Source organism: Pyxicephalus adspersus, chromosome 1, assembly GCF_032062135.1.
Source record: "Pyxicephalus adspersus chromosome 1, UCB_Pads_2.0, whole genome shotgun sequence".
Classification (NCBI taxonomy): domain Eukaryota; kingdom Metazoa; phylum Chordata; class Amphibia; order Anura; family Pyxicephalidae; genus Pyxicephalus; species Pyxicephalus adspersus.
This window is the reverse complement of record NC_092858.1, coordinates 115015497-115038211: the sequence shown is the minus strand read 5'-3', so window position 1 is coordinate 115038211 and position 22715 is coordinate 115015497. Positions and strand designations below refer to the sequence as shown.

Genomic DNA, 22715 nt, shown 5'->3' with positions numbered 1-22715 from the left:
AAGGTGGGAGACTTTCTTACAGCAGGCAGGCTAAGGACCAGGAATGAGATGGCTGATTTGGTAGAGGGGGGTTTACCTCCATGGTGAACTACTAATGAAACTTATAGTGGAAATCTTGGAAAGGAGGGAGCTGCACTAAATACACTTGCAGCATTTGACCAAATTTGCATCAAAGGAGAACTAGTACGACATACAGTCTCCTACTTATACTTTATTCTTAATGAGTCACGTATCACGGGTTCTGAGAGGGCATAAGAATCAGCTTTGTAAGTTGAAGTTTCAGATACATAATGGCAGAACATATCCACTATAGCACACAAATGTTCTGTCAGTATCAAAATGCAAGAAACATCTTACAAAATCTTTACTCACTGGTAAGCATCCCCGGATCAGGTGGATACCCTGAATCATCAGATCATCAGGTACAAGTGGTACCCTAAATCATCAGATCGATGTCACAAAACCACAGGCAGAATTCTCAATATTTGTAGAGGTCATGTCCATTAATACAGACCTATTAGAAACAACTATGCAGGCAAATAGCTAGACACATGTTTCCATCCACACCTGCCACGTTTCCTCCATAACAGGGGCGAATCCCTGGGTTCGCAAAAATCCTTGTTAACGTTACATTTTCTCAATGCAGCCCAAAGCTTGATACTGCTGTATTGTAAGTCAACCATGCCCCCCCCCCCATCCAGGCTGCAACATACTTACATAGTTACATGTTAGGGTAGGTTGAAAAAAGACACAAGTCCATCAAGTTCAACCACCAGGGACCAGCTGAACCGCCGGATCAGCTAGGGGGTGTTAGGCCGGAATCAACTACCGACTAGGCTGTATCTGGCCTAAAGGCCGGAGTTTACCGACCCCTGCCTTAGACCAGTCTATGAATCATTAATTACCTGATGGAGGAATCCCTGGTCCATTTCGCTTGATACAGCAGACAAGTTCACACAAACATGGGCTTCATGGGTGGAGTTTTACTATTCAGATACACACAAAAATCTGACAAACTAATTATCTTGAAGTTTCACAACTGATTAATATAATTAAAAGAAAGCAGGTAGTCAGGAACAAACTTTGCTATTGAATGTGAACTGTTTTTATCTTATGTATGTTGTATTACTTTTGGCTATTTTTCAGTATAATTTATGCATTCAAACATATTTTTTCAATAAAGCTTTAAGTGTTAAAAAAATTATCTGGAAGGGAAAATGACCTAGATTAAACTATAGAGTACCCTGTGAGGCCAAAACCAATAAGAAATGGACTTTCCAGACTTTGAACTATACTGCTGACATCCTGGCTAGAATGCTAGAATGGCAGCAGGGCACCACCTATAAAACATCCTTGCTTATTAAACAAGCTATGTCTGGGATGGATAGGTTCATCTCCAGCAAAAAAACAATTGGTCAGCTCTTCACTCTCAATATTGGTTCTTGAGGTATTGCCAAAATGTAGCTTGAAATAAAAACTTTCATCTTGGCCTGGCCCCTTAACACCATTATTTGATAATCCAGACCTCCTTCCAGGTCACTCTACATTTTGCCTATGTGGATATTCTAGGAATACTTGGCCACAGGCTAGTCACCTTGTTTATGCACACCAAGGCTCCTTTGTACTACCTTCTACTCCAGTGGGTCCCTAAAGTAGTTGGGTAACTCTTTGTAAATCCTTATACATCACTCAAAATATTCATAGAGCTCTAACTGATTTTAAAGAACATAGTAGTCTTTCTGAACCACAGCAACATGTTTTGTTGCAATTATATAAACTCCTGCTTGCTGATTGTTCATGATTTGCTCCCACATTTTGGCAGAGAGAGGAACAGGGATCTGCCAAAGTCAGATGAGGAGTGGCTAAAGGCTTTTACACTTACCCAAAGGCCTGTTGTACTTAAGATAAGAATTTCAAAATTTCATCTAATTGGTACTGGGACCCTGTGGATTTACACTGCATCTACTCAACTGTGTCTAATCTATGCTGAAGATATGGAAAGGACCTAGGCTCCTATTATCATATCTGGTGGCTCTCAATCCTATTGTGGAGATGTGTTTGATATGTCTACAGCTCACTATGATATCCCTTTTCCTCAGTCTCCAGAAATTGCCCCCTTGTTCACTTTATCAGGTTCAATATAATCTCAGAAAAGCTTTTTTGCCACCTCCTAGCTTATCCCTCTATTCTGGAAAACTGCACGTCCCCCCTCCCTCCTAGCTTTGTGGGTAGACAGAGGTAATTATGTTATGATAATTGAGAAACTCTGTGCCCAAGATTTCTATTAATCAAAGCAAATTGCAATAAATATCTTCTACCTTCTAATCTCAGGGATTCAACCTCTTTAGGCTGGTGTTATTTACTTAACAGAATGTAGATTGTTTGTTCTCATTTTACAGTTACCTTTATTGTATGAGCTGTATTTTATATTTTGTATTTACTGCTTGATTTGTCCTTCACTCTATGTCACATATACCTTCCTCCCCTTACTCACTTATGGGAAAAAATCAAACATTTTGAATGTATCTTTTTTATCATGACTCAATAAAGAGAGATTTAACTATAAAAATGTCTATGCTCCTTTAATAGGCATTATGAATGGGATGCCAAAGTTAACAATAAACTCTCCCCCAACCCTGGTGTTCAGTGTCAAGAGTGCACCCTGTGCTGCTGTGAATGGGGCAGAACAAAACTGAGTTTTATTATCTACTTGTCATATGTACTACCTGTATATCAGTGAAATTTGCCTAAGTATAGCATTCAGTTTACCAAACATGCTTACTTAGTAAGTTACTGATTTTTTATGTAGGAGTTTATGTAGGACAATATGGAAGGATGAATGGCATTGAGGCCTGAGGAGGATTGGAATATAGCTGTTTTATAAATTAGGCATATTATATAGGTACAGTAACCATGAAATGCTAACACAACAACCGCAGCATGTATCCTTGGGTTATATTCTTTAAAATTTTGACTATCATCTGGCCTCACCTTTAAGCACGCAACCACACCGTTTTTTCACCATGACATGGTGTGTGGGAAGCATGTTTTCTTAAATACTTTTTAGCTATATAGGTGCGGAGAGGTAACAAACTGACTTTTGCACTAAATGACACCAATTCTAGTGACTAATCATGGGCATTGGAGAGAGGAGTAGAACATGTCTACACCATTATATTACTGGTGGAAGGGGTTGTCAATTTAAACACAGGTATGTAACCCGGGGACTCCCTGTATACTCAACTCAAATGAAAGTTCACAGCTCTGCAGACAATAAATCATAAGCACTACAATGGCATGAACATTGCACAATTTTAACATCGAAGTTGCTAAACCAAGCATGGGCAAACTACGGACCGCGGGGCTTATAGGGCCCAATGAGGATGTTTCTCTGGCCCTTTGGGTGTTCTCTGGCACGTCCCTGGATCTGAGCCTGCGATGGGAGATTGGGCGGGTTGTGTGCAGTGACACAGTCCGCCCACTCTCCCATCACAGGCTCTGAGCTTGTAATGGAAGAGTGGGCGGGCTGTGTCACTGTTCATAACCCCGCCCACTCTCCCATCACAGGCTTAGATCTGTGATGGGAGAGTGGGCGGGGTTATGCCATCATGACGTTACGTTCAGGGGTGTCATGATGGCATAACCCTACCCACTCTACCATCAACACAGCCCCTCTAGCAAATTTTTTTTCAGATTGTGGCCCCTGACTAAAAAAGTTTGCCCACCCCTGTGCTAAACCTTTTAAACTATGCTGCATATACTTACTATATAAACCATCTTGTCAGTTTTTTTTCTTTTGCTACATGTAAGCTTATAAGTTTGCCCTAAAATCAGCTTACAAAATCAAACTAGTGATCACACAGTCCTTTGTTATTTTGTTGTTCTTATTTCCTTTTCTATTCATTTTTTATTTTTCATTTGATCTTGATCTACTTTTTCTACAGCACCTATATCAATATAATATTCACTGCTACAAGGGTGGTAAATATAATTTTTTTATATTTTGGGAAATATCAAGTCAGTATTGGATGAAATCTGATAATATATAGTGTAATACTTGTACTGTCATAGATTAACATGGTGTACCGAGCTGTAATTCTGAAACATTTGTACAGTTAGGGGTAGTAAATTGTTCCAGTTTACCATTACTCTGCTCAGCTTTATGGTCAGTTATTGATTTAGGTTCACCATCACAACAGCAGCAGCAGCAATCCAGAAATGCCTGTCCTAATGGTTTAGAAACGCACAAGAGTAAAACAGGTGTCACAGCACACTTTAAAAACAAGAAAAACTGAGTAATAAGCATCAGAAGATTATTGGGAACATCAATGGTGGTGTAACTAAGCAAGATGTTTGTGACATTTTCAGGCAAAATGCAGATGCCGTACACAATAGCTAAACCTGCCACTATCCAACTGAGTTGGCATTGACTCTGCACATTTTTTATGTTCTTTGTACTTCCAACAATTCTCAAAGTTACCAGTAAAGAAGTCATTGTGAAAAGAAGTGGCAGGCAAAAGTAACAGCCCAGAAACCACCACATTCGAGCATGTTTATAAGTAAGAACTAAGGAGTAGAAAACTGGAGAGAGTTCAGGTGATGGGTCCATGACACAGGAGTCAATGATCAGGTCAGATACTGGAGAATGCTCTTGGGTGAGTTGCCATAAAAAAATTTCTGGAAGAGCAAGTGTCAATGAACCAATCCAGATTATAGATATCTTTCCTAGTATGGACCGACACTGCTCTTCTGATTTTGATGATAAATGAGATGATGTTATTGACTGGAAACGATCAATGCCCAGAGCACAAAGGGAGAATGTGGAGACCCCAAATGAAGAAACCTATGAAAAGAAGAAAAACACATAAACATGCAGCAAAAGATAAAACACACAATATAAAAAAAAAAAATAATAATGTTAAAAACTATACACATTCCTATTTGTTCCTTATTTTGTCTGTTAAATGTTAGTAAGAAGCATTTTGGAAGATAATTCAATCAAATCAGATAAAATCAGAACAATCAATCACAATGTGAAAGAAAATTAGAGAGTGAGAAAGTTTGAGTAGTTTAGCAAAAGAAAATCTGGCATGGTTGATACCAGATGCAAAAAAAATACTTTGTGCTGTCAGATAACAACAAGCCAATTTCAGGAATCTTATACAGTGTGTAATAATTTAATAAAAAAAGGTTCACCGGTCCGGTGTGCACCGTACCAGTAATGGACACACCTTGAAATGGCTCCACCCCATTCAACAGAATGGCGCGATATCTAGCTACAAATTCAGACATTCTAAAGCTGCGTACACATGTGCAATTATTGTTGTGGGAAAGGATCTTTTATGATCCTTTCCAACGATAAGAACCGCTCGATGCATGAATGAGTGCTGTACATACAGCACTGTTCTGCTCTATGGAGGGGGGGGAGCGATGGAGCGGCACCCTGCTGCGCGCTCTTCCTCTTCCCTTGCATTGGGATCGCCCGTCGTTCATCGTCTCTGGATCCACCAGGATCTGCCCTGAGCCGATAATTGGGTGAGAAAAATTTGACGTGTGTATGTAGCTTAAATGTATTGCCAAGAAAGCCTGAGCAAAATCCAAAGATGGTGGCGTCTAGTCCAGAAACACACCGAGCACACAATGATCTACTCAGTGAATTTGAAAGATCACTCAAAAGCTTAACTGCATACTTGTTTTTGGACCCCATCCCAAATTCAGAAGTTATGATGGAAAAAAATCAACAAATATTACACTCAGCACTAGAAGCTATAGCTAAATGTATTACATAGCATTTTACAAGGGAACTTTGAGAACTTGCTACAGTGGGTCTGCCTATTGCATCTTATGATGACAGCCATCAGGGGTCTAGTCCTACCTTGTCAAAAAGAGGGATCAACACTTTAATTATGTACTGTTAGCGGCCAGAATTGCACTGGTCAAGGCCGTCCCTCCATCTCCCTGTCTTTGTTGACAACAAAACTTAACTGGAAAATAGTTAATGAAAAGCCTACCTGCACTCTCAAGGACACTGCTCATGCATTTGAACTCAACTTGAATCAATGGATCGAACACTGCTCCTAATTTTTTAACCCCCCTGACGTAGGCTTCTATTCCACCCCCCCAGGTTACCTTACCACCCTAAATACCCCTTCCCTGGTTCATTTTATGTTGTATCTAAAAACAGGTATTTTGCACCATACGGCCACTGTTTTGTATTGCATATACGGGTATATAATGTTTGCTGGTCTGTCACTCTTTATTTATGCTGTTCTAATTGAACCTGGGATTTTTACTCTTATACCTTATCTAAGAAAAATGTATTGAAAAAAAGAAGCAATCAAGTCCTCACGCCAACTAACTGAAAAGGAAGATCCTAAACAAGCCATGTGTAGGCTTCATCATCATCCCTTCAGTTAAGTGCCCCCGAGGTGCTGGCCTCCTGAGTGATTACCTGGCTTATAATATTGGTGTTTTGTTCCTAACCTCTAACTGGGTGTTTTCTACTGGTTCTCCTGTAAAGGGTCAGGGATTGATGTTGCATTTTTTTCAAGATAGAGCAGTTCCAATTTTATCAGACCTTTTCTTTCGGGTAACCTACATTGATTAACTACTACATTCTAAAATGTTATGGTTAATCTTCCCTTTTTTCTTTGGTGTTTAGGCTTGGGTCTGCAAGTAATATATTGATCTCTGCACTGTGTATTGTACAATAAATACATATTCCCTAACAATTCTAGCCCTTCTTGTTAAGTGGCAGACACTGTGCTCTCCAACAAAGTACCTTAGAAGACTTCCTTGTACCTATATTGTCTGGTGGAAGCTCCACTGCAGTTCAATCTGTGGGTGTTAAGCCCCCCACCTTGCCCTACATGGGTATTTTTTCTTACTCTACTTTTAGTTCTCTCTTTGCCCTCATTCCTTCCTTTCTAGTTTATCTCTGCCTTATCCCTATTTCGGCCCTACCCATTAATCCTCAGACCCCCCCTCCCATTTTGCACAACATGCTATGGGAGTTGTTAGTGCTTTTATTGTGTCTGTTCTATCACTCAATGTACAAGGGTTGAATTCACCTAACGAGATCTAGTGTTTCACTATTTTAACTGGCATAAGGTAGATGTAATATGCTTACAAGAAACTAGTTATTCTGGAACGTCTTGTCCTAAATACTGTGTACCTAATGGTGTACCTAGCCAATGCATTGATAAAGAAGTGTGGGGTTCTTTTAGAGTTCTGTAAGACTACACTATTTTCTGTGTACCATTAAATTGTAGACCCTTAAGGCAATTTTTTAATTGTGGCGGGTCAACTTTTTGATGCAAAAGTTACCATTGTGTCCTCATATGCCCCTAATGATCGACAATTACCTTTTTTCACTAACTTACTTCAATTGGTAGCTACTCATTTCTGCGGCATGTTAATTATATATGGAGAAATGAATATGGCCCTTGTGATTAGGTCTGACCTAATTCACACCCATACCTTGGCAGACCTTTGGTGAGAGACACCCATAGAAACAATATTATACATATTTTTCACATCCTCTCTAATTATAATGGAGAATAGATAACATTTTCATTTATGCAAAATGCTTATCACTAATTGACTCTTGTGACATCCTAGCAATCCCCTGCTCCGACCATATGCTCATCATATTATATCTAAAACATTCTGCCTTACGGTGGACTCTCAATGACTGTTTACTGACCAAGAGGCTCTCATTGAATATTTTGATTTGAATGATAAAGAGAATGATTCCCCAGAGATACTGTGGTGCACACACAAGGCAGTTCTGAGAGGCAAGTTATTTCAGATAGCGTCACAACCTAAGAAACAAAGGCTGGAGAAAATTGTCTAATTAGAAACAAAATATTTCATCTTGCATGCGCAACACTTAGTGTATCCTACTTAAATGGAAAAACATTCAAACCCAACTAAACCTATACATAGCCTCTGTGGCAGAAAAACATCTCAAGTGGACAAAATATAAATATTACATCTATGGTTATAAGCAACATATGCTGTTAGCAGACTGGCTGAAATGGTCTGATAGGTCTTTCAAGCCTGTTAGGCTATGGGTTAATTGTGGTTAATTAACCAGTGAACCTACTTAAATACTGTGAATCTTCCATGATAAACATAATGCATTATATCTAGCCTCGTTACTCTTCTCAGATCAAGTGAGATCCTTTTTAGCCAATATGACTTGCATGAAATCCCTCAGGCTCTATATGACAAATTAGAAGCTCCAATATCAGCAACTGAAATATTAATGGTGATCAAAGCTCTCAAATCTAACATATAGCCAGGTCCAGATGACTTTATGGCCTCCTATTAGAAAAAGTATGCAGCAAATATCATCTCATATCTTGCTGTTTAGTGCAATACAGGATGGAGGTAGGTCCAGTCATGGCACTTTAGATGCATCCACATGTATGATTCCAAAACCAAATTCCAATTCCTCTTCTTTAAATTATCAACCCATCTATCTCCTTAACTTGGATGCTAAACGACTAAACAGTGGCAACCAAGCATTCGTTTCACTCAATCAAGTGTGATTTTTACCCCAAGACATGCTGGGGACAATGTTAGCAGGACATTGCACTTAATTCACGCAGCTAAAAAATGGACAGCATTTCTTTTAGGTTTAGATATCAAAAAAGCATTTGATTTGGTGCTGTGGCCCTATCTCACCTATCTCCTGGACCACTGGGGCTTTGGCCCCATCATCCGCAACTGGGCTTTAGCACTCTATAAATCACTCAAAGCGTTTATACAATATATGTATCTGGGAATCAGTGGAGTGTTCAGGTGGATTATTATCTCCACATGCACCACTTTCAACAATCATTGGAAACCCCATGTTTACACCAGGCATGGAAGATAAGTCTACTTTTCATGTGCATTTCAAGTGCTATTAGATTATTCCACTACTTTAAGAAGGAATACAAAATACCTAATTCTGAGCTTCCCAGATACCTCCAAAATAAACATTTTGTTTCCACTAACATCAATCTAGTGACTACCCCTAATGCCCCCACAGTATTTGAACCTATATGTGTGTGGGAACCACAATATAAAGGTCTTTTTTCTACACAGTATAATCTATTACTCCTTCTTGCCATACATACAACATTGGATCAAGATGATTGGTTGCAAATCTGGGGCACAGTGGCCCATTGTAGTTTAGATGAGTCAGCTATTGAAGCCAATTATAAAATATTAATGTGCTGGTACATTGTGCAACACTGCTTGCAAAAAATATCTTTCCACCTTCCGGGCAGATGCTTTCGAGGCTGTCCCACGAGTGGAACCCTACTACACATATGGTGAGAATGCCCCAAGATAAGGAGATACTAGATAGGGGTATACCAACAGGATTATATGGTTCTTGGACAGTCATTCCCCAAAAAAAAAAAAAAACTGGTAAAGTACTACTCAACCTACAACTGGCTCAATGTACTTCTTCACAATTTCAATTGTTTATATTTTTCACAGCTGCCAAAATGATGCTGGCAAAAGCCTGGTGGTCAGAAACTACAACAGTTTCTCATGTTAAACAAAAATGTCAAGGATTCTATGTAATGAAAAACTATAAGTGATGCAGTTTGACACCATGTCCAAGTTTGACTGTGTCTGGTCCCATGGATAGAATACAGTTTTCCAAATTCTTTTGATTGCACACTGCTGACTATTTAATGAATCCATTAACAAAAGGACAGACATGCAAAAAAGGTTTTTTGGCTATTTATATTGAGACAGATATTTAGAATAGTATCCAACTATGATACTGTAGAAATGCCATTACTTCAGTGTGCAAAATACAACCCCACTCCCTTATTAACCTTGATTTGGGCATAAACATCTGCACAAACTAGTTAGGGAAGAGCCCTAATGGTATTATTATCACTCTACTTCAAGCTTTGTACTTTCTGGTTTTTCTTTTTCTCCTATACCTATTTGTCTACTCATTGCTTTATCTAGACAATATATGAGTCAGCCGCACTTGCTGCATCTATCCTACAATAAGATTTCAGTTCATCTATTTTGAAACAACACAGAGTAAGTTTTGATTTTATTTTATCTCTTTAATATATACTACATATACATATCCATAATGAGATTCACACCCTTGGATATCCTGAGAATTATACCTTGTAGTGATGTCACTAAGAGGATAGGATATATGTATATTATGATTATAATTATGATTTGTACATAATTCTATGATTTTAAACATTAAAACATCCATCTAGAGTTCCCCTGAGGAAACCATTAAGACAAAATGCGTTGGGAATAAATAAGAGACTAACGGAGAGCACTGTTTTGTACTGTTTTAAGTAACTTTACCTCTTAGGCACTGAATAGGACTGTTTCATCATCTCAATAGAGGCATCTGTATAGTATGATACCCCGATAACAGAGTTTTTCTAACTGTATTCTGCACGCTGAAGTAATGGCATTTGTACAGTATCATATTTTGGTACTATTTCAAATATCTGCCAAAAAAACCTTTTGCATATCTGTCCTTTGTAAATCTTCTTTACAATCCCAGGGTTTGGTTTAAATTTAATTATAAAACACTAGACAATAGAAAATATAACCATATCCCCTTTTCCCATATCAAATATTAAATGAACTGTGCACTTGTGCCTTTTCCCCAGAATGTTCTCTACCCTGTCTTATTTGGTTCTTGTTATTCCTTATTTTTTTTTCTTCTCCTTTCTTTCTGGTGCATCTTTTGGTTGGTGTATAAGAATGAGGTCACAGACTTCTTTTATGAGATATGAGAATGAGTACAGCGCCCAAGTCTCCAAAAAGAAGGTCCCATGTGGGCAGCCCACACTAAGCCCAGGGACTGCTTCAAGGCTGGTGGTGGCACGTTGGCACATCCTGGCCATGTTTGCTCACCCAGGCCTGACTGTTTATCCTGAGGTGCAACCTGTGTCTTCCAGATCAGTAAGCATACTGTCCTTGTTTTGGTTGACACTGGGAGTCTGCTCAATTTAGTGTACACTCTCCTTGTGAAAGATTGCTATCTGACCAAAGTCAAGTAAGAGAAGTGTGTGTGCACAAGTACTGTAAAAAATACCCAATGGCCCTTCTGACCTTTGTGACACCTGCAGAAACTGGCAGGAGATGGCAGTCTCCCTTTTTTTTGCTGCATGGTGTGATAGGAAGAGATTTGTCCCTGTTCCAGGAACTATACCAGGAGGAGCAGTGGGCTACAGAGAGTGTCACTGAGGGACATGAGAGACGGGGATCCAACCCTTCTGGTGGAGAGATGAGCTCATAGAGAAGACCAGCAAGGTACATCACCACCCTAGACCTTACAAAGGGTTACTAGCAGGTACTCCTAACCAATGAGGCTAAGGAGAAAACAGTTACCTGCATTGCACGAGGCTCCAGCCACCTTCCCGCAAATCATGGACTGCATACTTAAGCCACACAAAAAGTGTGCCTCGGCCCACCTGGACTAACATTTTTAGACTACATTTTTGGCAGTTTTAGTCTACACTGGGAAAGTCATCTGCCCCGAATGCAGGTGGTCCTGGATTCGATCTGGAAGGCTGGTCTAATGGCCAACCTAAAAAAGTGTGCTATAAGGTTGGAGGGCTTGTCAAGCCCCAGCTGTCAAAAGTGGACGTTATTCAGAAGTGGTCCTGTACCAGGAACAATAATCAGGTGAGAGCCTTTTTAGGTATTGTAGGTTATTACCATAGGTTTGTCCCTAACCTGAATATACACAAAATTCAGCCTCTTGGCTTTCTATCAGTCCCACAGGCATAATCCTTGGGAGACCTCCTGGGCTCTTCGAGCATGCAGGCTGCACCCAGTATGTCCACATGAGCCACCTGGCCTCAGGCTCCACTTACCCCTGACTCAAAGGCAGCTGTCTTACTTACCTCTTCCTCACAAAAGCAAAGGCGCCTCTCTCCTGTGCATACCTGCAGTTCTGCTTTTTCAGATTTAATCAGTATTGCCCCTCCACTAGTGCTGACCCTGCTAGCTCTGCCCTGTCCAGCTCCTGTGTTAGCCTTGTTGGCCAGTCTGTTCTTTCCCACCAAGTTCTCTTGGGCTGTTCCAGTGTTCCTCTCTGTCTGTGGTTATCCCCATGTCACCTGTACCTCCTTTGGCTTCCAGTGTCTCCTGCGTTCCCTGTGTCTGTGGTGGCCCCTGTGTCATCGGTTTCTATTTCCTGAACCCCTGGTATTCGACCCCTGACTTGTGACCTGACCTCTCTTGCTTGCTGCTTGCCTTAACCCTGGCCTTCTTTGACAATTCTATTGCCCTGTGATTTGGTACCGTGTTTCATGCTGCTCACCCTGCTGTGCCCAAGGACCGCCACCTGGCAGTAACAAGCAGCATAACATCCTCACCACTAGAGGCTCTGGAGAAGACCTGGTAACTGCTTGGACTCTGGTTCTTGGCCCTTCTCAGGGCTCACACCACCACTGTGCAAGCCGTAGAATCCCCTAGAGGCCTTGTCTCCCCAAAGCATGACAGCAGATGACTTTTAATCAATGGCCAGGTGCTCCAGAGCAATTCTCAATTTCTGGCCTGAAAAAGGGATGCCTGGCTCACCCATTCCTTTCAGGACACTCCAGGCTTGGATCCCAAATAAAAAGTTGCAAATAAACAGCATCATAGCCTTATTCAGGCCCATTATCCTGGGTAAATTGAGGTACATGATGTCAAATATCTTCCAAATTTGGCATCACACTATCAATTCTACCATAGTATATATATGTCTCCATGTAAATACACAGATATTTCAGAAGTTCAAAAATCATTTTAGAATATATATATATATATATATATATATATCATACTATACTATATTTCACTCCTCCGAAAGAGGATATGATGAAACATTGTGTTCCTCGTTTGGACAGGTACAGAAGAACTTTTGAAGTAGTTTCTAATTGAATTACAACAAAATAGTTACAATTTTAAATTTACAATGGACAATGTCTTTTTACAAGTCTTTTTTTTTCTAGATATTAACATTCGCAAACTTACACATAACACTTTAATTTCCTCCTTTTACCGCAAATCTGCAGTGGTAAACACAATTTATTTTTGCCACTAGTGCGCATCCAATCCCCTTTATTCAGTGCATTCCATATTTGCAAAATCTAAGAGTTAGGAGGAATTGTTCCAACAAGGCAGAATACAAATTACAAGCTAAAGACTTACAAAAAGAACATTACACAGTTACAGTGGGAAAAGCCTAAAGAAGGCATACCAAAAAGCGAACCTCAAAAATAGACAGCAGTTATTGTTATCCCAAAGAAAGTCCAATGAAGACAATACCATCAGAATACTTATAGCATAAACTAGGAAACATGAAATTGTTCAAAGTATATGTTCTAAGTACTGGCGATTATTAACTTGTGATCCAAAGATTAAAAAGTTTATATCTGATAAACCCCAATATGTTTATAAGAAGGCACCATCTATAGGAGACAAATTAGTTAGAAGTAATTTTTTTTATTGAATACAAGGATCCATGTCATCGATTTGGCACATTTAAATGTAACCTGTGTAAACAATGTAAATGGATCTAGGATGAAAAGGATGACACTTTTTGGGGTACTCTACTTATGGGAATTGGTAATAAAAACATAAAAAAAAGGTAAAAAACAAATATATAATGTAAACTATGCAACAAATGGGGTTATTTATCTTGCGTTCTGCAACTGTGGCAGAAAATATATAGGAAAAACTAAACTATTACAAAATTATATTTATGAACCTACCTATTTGATTGCCAATAGTAAAATTACCACCCCCCCTCCCCCTAAATGGACACATAGGTCTTAAAAACAATTTTGATCTAAATGCATTGAGATTCTTTGCATTGGATATGGACAAACAAATCCTTCAATGTGAGACTAGATGGATCTTTCAATTATGGGCAAATCAATATCCTAGTTCAAATTATGTGCTAACCTTTTAACCTTGCTTATAAATTTTTTTACTTTTTCTTGCAGCTGTTCCTCCTTTTTGTATTTTTTTGTATGTAAATGAGTAGGTAAGTTGGACTAGATGGTTATCAATATGTGTGAATTATCTGTTCAATATTTGTTTACCCCATCAGCTTTTTCTCTGGGACCCACAGGGAAGGATGGTACCCTTTCTTATGGGAGCCTATTGAATTCCCTCATTTCTGCATGTGTATGTGCATGGCTGTGTATGTGAAGCATAGAAATAGACTTGGACTACAAGCATAGATATAGACTTGGAACGCAAGAGGCCCTCCACAGTTAACTTCAGTTAACATTTGTGTATTTGCATGTAAATATTTGTCTCTCTCTCTATCTCCATCTCAGTCTCTGTCTTAGTAACTGTGATTTTCGTTTAATAGTGTATCAGTTTGATACGAAGCCACTCCATATATAAGTGTGTTCTCTCCTTCCTGGCCTAAGATCTCTCCTATTTTGTTCTGCCGCTGTGCAGGGTATACAGCTTGGTAGGTGATCTTTTGCAGAACACACAAAATATGTATGTGGATATTTTTTTCTAAAATTGTAGTATACACTATTGTTCTTCGTTTTTAGCATGTACAGTTATTTTTGTTGTTTATGTTCTTTAGTACTTACGTCCGTACTTTTTTCTTGATAAAGCAGACTTGGATCTGCGAAACGTGCAGAAAAAAAATGTGATTTTTGGGAGACCCAGTTTATGTTTTATTTAAATTTGGATTGATGTTATATCCAGAAATATGTATAATTGACATGGGCCTCCAATTTTTGTAATTTTTGTGTGCAAGGAGGTTATTGTGTATATGAACCCACTGTATTTACATGTAAAAGATCATTTTAACAATCAATTACTTTTTTTAATCATATTGTATTCAATAAAGTTGTTGAAATTTAGGTATTCATTGACTAGCAAATATACTCTTTTTCTGTATACAGCATTTATGTGATCTTCTAAGTCCCTCCGGCTACCAGCATGACTGGAATCAGTTGGTAGCCATGTACAAGAGAATGTAGTTGGCCCTACATGGCCTGATGTTGCTAGGGCTAGTTCTGCTGTTGAATCTGTGAGTGCTGGTTTAAACAAAGGGGGCTGAAGACTGATGCAGTTGGGAATGGAAAGATGCCTGCTGACAAGATGAGGCACTGGTATGTACCTTAAAGGCAAAAGCTGTCCTGAGGTGGTTGCACTATATTTGTTTGTATTAGCAAAGTTTTGTCTCCCTTTCAAAAGGCTTGAAAAATCCCCCAAATCTGCTTGTGATACCAGGAATTGAATAGTGGCCATCTCTTTATTGCCCTTCATCCCTAGCATGGCCCCATATATGTCTGCTAGACTGGCCATAACCTGTGTCACTTTCCAGTGTAAAAGCTGACAATTCCTACTGTGGTATCTCCTCCTGCTCTTCCTCCTTCTTCTCATCATCCTTATGTAGGACACCTCTGTCTACCTCTTGGTGTGATTGACACATGCATGGCTCAAAGAAAACTGGACAGCATTTTGATTGGTGGAGGATTGCATGACAGACCATACAAGGTTCTCCCCAGGCCCTTATAGCTGGGCGCACCACCTGGCACTTTTCAGCACCCACCCAGCTGTTTTTGGGTGGTTACTGAAGAGTTTGGTCACAATACAGGGGCTGCCACCCACCTACAATTTCTTCCCACCCGGCTTAAAAAAATTTCTGGGTTGATACATACATACAGTTTATGCTCTGTTGAGGAGTGGAACTCTTGTGAAAAGTAAGGAGAAGAAAAATTACATCTGGAACCAACCAAGCATCAAGTGTATCCTCCTATTCATTCTACTGGACAATAAAAGATCCCATTTTTCAGACATGTAGTGCATCACAAGTCCTTATGTTAACTAAGTAGATATACTACAGGCTCTGTGAGTAAAAAAACAGCTTGTTTTATTAAAAATGATGACCACATTCTATAAGTTTTTCAATAGCTGACTTTTACCAATTTGTAACCTTTTTTTTTTTACCTTGCAAACTTTTAAGCCTCACTACCATCCTCCTTATCACTCTCACCCAGGTGAGACCTGAATATGCCCAAAATTTGCCACTTAGTTCTGCTTATTCTCCTGCTGTTCTACAATCCCTGGGTTTCGCAATAAACTACCAACATCAGGACTACTACTTTTGCCACTATCAGCATCACCATTACTGCCACTAGAAGAAGCAGCTACAGAACCAAGACAGTGAAAAAGAATTGTGCCATTATCAATGCTCTCCTTCTATGCACTTCTCTTTTGAATTTCCTCTGGTTTATATACCTGTTGTGCAGCATCAAACAGCAAATCTTTTTGCAGTACCCAGTCACTAGTTAATGTTTCCTGAGCAAGGGAAATCCAAGGCATAGATCAGATCTCAGCAGTGAAGTGAACAAATATGTTCAGATTTCTATTTAAGCTCGGAAAACAAAAAACTTGGGTTGGAAATCAGCTCTGACTGGATTTTTTCAAATACAAATAACAATGATGATAGTGTTCTGGATAAGAGATGGGAACCCATTGAGAGTGATGAGGACAGTGTGAGGGATAAAGAGGAAGGCACTGTCTGGTAACACCCATCTAAAAAAACAGAAACAAGAGTTCTGGAAGGGGGGCTTAGAATAAACTTTGAAAGTCTTTTGTTATTGAAACTGCAGATACCTCCGACTGTTACACAGCCTGGAAGCTTTCAGGTTGTTCGGCTTTAGTTCATTGAGTAGTCCCTTGTTATGACATTTTTTATGCTAGCTCTAGATGATGTATCTTTTGCTGTGTGAAACATATGTTATAGGTGACCTGCCAAATGTTTACCATCTCCACTCATCCAGCACATGGAAAAGCATTTTCTTCTGATATTTTCTTCTGAAACTTTGTGTCCCTAAAAATCCTACCCACCCTTGTCCTCTATCCAGTTGTTAAAGTTGTTAAAAAAATAATATGTTGTGAAATTTGACCACATCCTCTGCTCCTTCCCCAGCCTCTCCAGTGCACTAATGTGTTATGGGAGAGCCTGAATTAAAACAAAATTTTAGCAGAACATCAACATGAAAACTGGACTGAGTGTGCAATGTTCAGGCCAATTTCTTGGTTGGCCCAAACCCTAACTCTAAGTTTTTCAAAAATGTGCTCTTGTCTCTAAAACACTTTGGACAGATCCTGGTATGTACTGAATGATATGAATACATGCTCTCTTGTGACCACACATATTGAAGCCTACATTCACTAAATGTAGCAGCATCTATATGCATCATTTGAAGTAAACCTTCCATTAACTGTTTCTTACAGTAATCTGCTCCCAAACTGTAATTACATAGACAGTTATTCCCAGTCAGAATGAGATATGCTTTAGAATGAAAGTTTTATTATCTGATGAGTAGGACTAATGAGAGACAAAATGAAGGCATGTTTATACTACTACTTTGAGAAAAAATATACATATCTAAAAGGGTTTAGGTACACTTTAATCCAACATTAATGCTACAATTTAATAGCATAGTAGTTGGAATACAGGTTTGTATTTTGTAAGCAACAACTACCGGTATATTGATGTAATTAATGTTTTACACTTCTTTGTCACTAGATGGCAGTGTTCTAATATAATTACACGCAGGATCGGGTATCGGGTGAGTATATTATTTGAATTATTTTATCACACCTTTGTCGTATAGGACGCACTAACTTTTCCCCCCCAGTTTTGGGGAAGAAAAAGTGCGTCTTATACGGCAAAAAATACGGTATGCTGTTGTTTTGTTAATAAAGTTTCCTGTTTAGGGGTTGACCTTGTGGAGAGTACAGTGATGGCGCACAACAAAGACTGCTTATTTGCCTGGACACAGAAAAATCCTTATTCATCAATAACAAAATATTTTTATTTTGTTTTTTTTAAAATGTGTTTTTTTAATACATTACCCTTTTATGGGTATCAAGGCTCATTTTAGACCTGTGGTAAAAAAGAATTGCTGGTGTTACTGCTCCTACATGCCTACTATGCACAGCTAGGCATCAGGATCATTTTCAGGCAAAAACTCCTGTTTTTGCAGGCAAATTCCAAACACTAGTGCAGGCAAATTCCATATACCTGTACAGGTGGTTTTAGGCGTTTTTAAAGGTCCAATTCATAAAAAGGAAGGGGCAAGCAGAGTGCCCCCCCTTTCCAAAAGCAGGAGCTTTTGGCAAAACCAGTCCCACCTACTCATAGACTCTCGCAACACCGGACACACGACCCTTGCCACCCCTGGAGGTAGGCAGGTCATGTTTTTCCAACGGGTGAAAAGCAGATTTCTGGGCAAGAATTTGAAAATGCCTGTACAAGCCTTTTGTCCTTTTTGAAATCTTCCTATTTAGGTCTATGTAGGCAGCAGAGATGTCAAAGCTGCATTGGGTGTTCAGAAAATGGAGTTGAAATGCTGCTGCCTGTCAAATTAAGGATAATGAATGGATCTCTTTGGTTCAATGCTAACTGATTTTTTGCAACCATTTTAGAGCAGTAAAACTGCTCAAAAAACCTCCGGTCAACAACAAACTGACATGTCTACTTAAAGGTAAAATGCAGATCTTTTATAATACATGGGATCATGGGTTATCTCTTAAACCTAGATAACGCATGAGGAACCTAATGTGTTCCCTAATTCCCCTCCTGATCCCTTTATCCCTGATTTTGATTCCATATTTTAGTTTTTGTTACGCAGTCACAGAATATTATGTAAGGTTGAGTTTAGTAACAGCATTTATTTGACTCATAGAAGTTATGCAGACCAATGTATCTAAAGTTAACGTTTAAACTTTTACCAGGAAATAATGTGGGGGGGGGGGGCTCCAGTCAGGTGCCTACTTGCCACACTCGTGGTAGGTAAACCTATAGAAAACAATAAATAAAACGCTTACCTGATCCGCTGGCATCCTCCATCGTCCTTGGCCTCTTCTTCCTCCCTACAGCCGGCCTTCTCTGCACCCAATGAGTCACCAGACGTTCCCGGTGACGTTGGTGCGTGCGGACGTTCTGTTCAAGAAGTGGCGGGAAATTCAAATCTATTCGTATTGCATTCAATATGAATGCAACACAGTGGATTTATGTGTAAAAGCGGTACATTGTTTTTCATGAACATTTTTTTACAGTATAATATAGTATGAGTATATTATTTTTGATTATTATTTTGAAAAAAAAGTTTTAAAATTTAAAAAAAAAAAAAACTTTTAAATGTATTTAATTTATTATTTTGACAGGATTTTGTGTTTCAAATTTTATTATACTTATACTAATATATTATACTGTAAATAAATGATTAGTTACTAATCATATATTAATCATCTGATAAATTATTATTACTACACAGTATTTGTATAGCGCCATTATATTACACAGCATTATACAAAGTTAATAGTCATGTCACTAACTGTCCCTCAAAGGGGCTCACAATCTAATGTCCCTACCATAGTCATATGTCATCAATGTAGTCTAAGGTCAATTTTTTTGGGGAAGCCAATTAACTTAAAAAAATAAAGAACTGAACCTTACTTGTAGAAGTGAAACTTGCCAGTAGCTGCAACATTTCCTACCCTCGGCTTATACTCGAGTCAATAAACTTTTCCTGTTTTCCAAGGTAAAAATAGGTATCTTGGCTTATACTCGGATCGACTTATACTCGAGTATATATGGTATATATGTTTTATTGAGGTTAAACAGTGAAATCAATATATACATATGATTCCAAAAATAACTTTAAGTACAAAGAACAAAAATATATGTATATGGATGGATGCATTTTTGAGTGTTTTCTAGTTTATAAATGCTTAAAAACATCATCAAAAGCCTCTGTCAATCAACAAAGGTATTTAGAAGAGGTTATAGTTTTTTTTAAGCTTTTAAACAAATTTAAAAGGTTCCAATGAAAACAAAGGTTTTACAAGTGTTTATATGCTTGTAAACACTTCCATTATTTTTATTAAAAGAGTTTATAGGCATTTATAAGTGTTTACATAGAGCTCATTTGCAGAATGCCTGTTTCCTGCAACATTATTTCCTTCTTCTTGTTAGTCCATCATTTTAGACACCATGCCTAAGAAATACAGAGAAACTCATTCAATCAGTGAAAGAGCACCCTTGTCTTTACGACCTAACAGACAGTCATTATTCATATGTCTATAAGAAGCTTGGCAGGAGGACTGTCAGATAGAAAGAGCAGCAATATTTTGGTATGTATTGCCTGATTCAATGTTAGGTGTCTTATCCTGTGGCTCTTTTTGTCTCTTGCTGGTGGCACTGTGTTTTACATGTCTTTCATGTGTTTTCAGCAGGTGCTATGCTGGTTCAAGTAAAGTAACACCTGTGTTTGGCCTATATATGCTGACTTTTCTGCTCTTAAATACCTTTTAGCATTGTACCATGCTCCCAGGCACAGAGACCCTAACCTGGGGTTTCCATGTATTTTTACCTAGTACGCTATGTTTTTTTGTCACTGTGTCTGATTTTTTTGCTATTTTTCACAATTGCATGCTGTGTCACTATCATTTGAATGTAGTCACTTTCCCTGAACATGCTTTACCTTCTTAAGTTTTAGTCTATTCTGGGTATACTGTCCAAGCATTTAACTCAAGAGTGAAGCAGCAGTCGGAAAAGTGAAGCTTCACCATTTCTTTGATGAATTTCAGTTCCTGCAGAAAAGTGTAGAGATGTGCCTGTAAGTATTCATCTGACAGTATTTTTTCCCAAAATGTTTTTGTTTGTGGAAAAGACAACTTACAATCTATCCATGTATGTGCAGGACAGTGAGTTTTTTTCCTTCTGAACCTCTGCAAAAGAAAATATGTATTTTTCATAATTCTGCACCTTGTATAGTTAATTTTGTATTTAAAATGAAAGGAGGAACCCGCCAATGACCAGCTTTTACCCCTAGGTATCTGTTAAAACAGATGCGCCTGCTCCACATCCCAAACCAAGCCTGCTAAAAGGCAGGACCAAGAAAAAAAATCCAAACAATGGAACAGCATTTGATAGAGCAGCATCACATTAGGTTTGACAAAGACCCAGGTCATGATAAACCTGCCTTCTGCCGATCAATGCCCAGGGAACAGCTTTTCATCTGTAAAATGGACCTTTTGCAGACCGTGCACTGGTCCATGAATTTGGGTGAAGGCACATCTGTTTCTGGGGGTGTGCTTCAACATGGGTGCAATTACAAGCCCCAGCCTTACCAAATTCAGCCACAATTGCCCAATCCAACATTACTCTGATGTAACCTCATTTACTCTCACCTTCCCCACAATCTGCCACTCCACCCCAATTTGCCAATATTCCCCTCAGCATTCTGTTGTTCCCTGCATAGTGATCCTCCCCAGGCTGCACAGGAAAAAGCACAGTACAAATCCAGAAATGTTAGAATTTGATTTTGTTTTTTATTTCATTTCTTATCTAGCAAATTTTAACGGCATTTCTCTATGATGTTTCCACCAGTGTTGAGATATTTAACCATTTTTATTTCCAATCCTTGTGGTCTGATTGCGCACAGTTTCGAGAAATAAAAATACAAGTTTTTCATGAAGGTTCATACATTTCAGGATAATTGGTAATGTTCCTATTTTTTTCTTTTTTTTTTTTTTTTATGGTTTTTAAAATAGTAGTGTTTACTGCAGTGTACCACAACATACCTCCAAGCTGCAATCATTATCACAACTGTTATTTGTATTCCTCACTATCACAATTATTAGTTTACTCCCCAGGCGGTGAGCTCTGGACATTCTGCAGTGTATCACCCCATCCCTCCAAGCTGCAATCACTATCACAACAGATAGTTCTACCCATCAGGTGGTGAGGTCCTGATTTTCTAAAGTGTATCACACCATCCCTCCAAGCTGCAATAATTTTCACAAGCCACATTACAGTAAAGTGGGGAAAGTAGTCAGTGAGGGTTGTTTTGTATGGCACATTTGACACCTCAAGATAAGAAGCTACAGCATCAAAACTCCCAAGTGCCTGAAATATCTCTGCTGATATCTTACAAGGTCACATGTTGAGTAAATTTGCCTGCTACTCACACTCTTACTGTTTCATACTGACGCCTAGTCCAGCTTTTCTACTATTTCTAGGTATGTACAAATGCTCCATACCTAATACTATAGGTAAACATAACAAAAAAAACAGCTTCACGTTCTCCAGTTTATGAGGTACCTGCTGGGTTTCCCTCTCATTTCCTTTCAGGATGTGATCTTTTTTTGGCCATGGATGTGTCTCTGACTGACCCACCATTATTGTGATCTCAAGCACCTTCCTCCACAGCCCAGGAAGTTTCCAACATATAACTTATCTACTTTGACAAAAAATTTAACACACTTCAAACCTTAAATGATACGGCGCTACCGCAAATTTCCAGCAACACATAACGCGTGACTGAATTGGAGCAAAGAGTCAGTGACCTGAAAGACCAAATGTTAGAGTACCAATCTACCATTTTGCTACAGAAAACACAGTTGTCCTCCCTCACTGGAAGATATGAAGAAAACCAACAGTCTCGCTCAAATGTACGTTTGCTAGGGATCCCAGAGTCCAATAAACACCCTGATATTTTGCATTTTTTAACCAGGGACTTTATGCAAGCCCTTCATCAGTTCCACTTCTTAATAGTGGAACGTGTCCACAGCATAGACCCAGAAAAACCTAGTGCCAACAACAGGCCGCGTGCGGTAATAGCCAAATTCCTTCACCCTTTGGATTAAGATCTCATCCTATCCTGCTACAGAAA

At 38.9% G+C, this 22715-nt stretch overlaps 1 protein-coding gene across 1 annotated transcript in view; it reads right to left on the bottom strand.

Moving 5' to 3' along the window:
• Positions 1 to 3217: 3217 nt before the first annotated feature.
• Positions 3218 to 22715, bottom strand: part of LOC140339697 (G-protein coupled receptor 37-like 1) — a 31441-nt gene continuing 11943 nt past the window's right edge. The window contains exon 2 of the mRNA XM_072424506.1: positions 3218 to 4843. Within this exon, the coding sequence (XP_072280607.1) occupies positions 4073 to 4843 (771 nt within the window). The 3' untranslated portion in view covers positions 3218 to 4072. The remainder of the gene's footprint in view (positions 4844 to 22715) is intronic.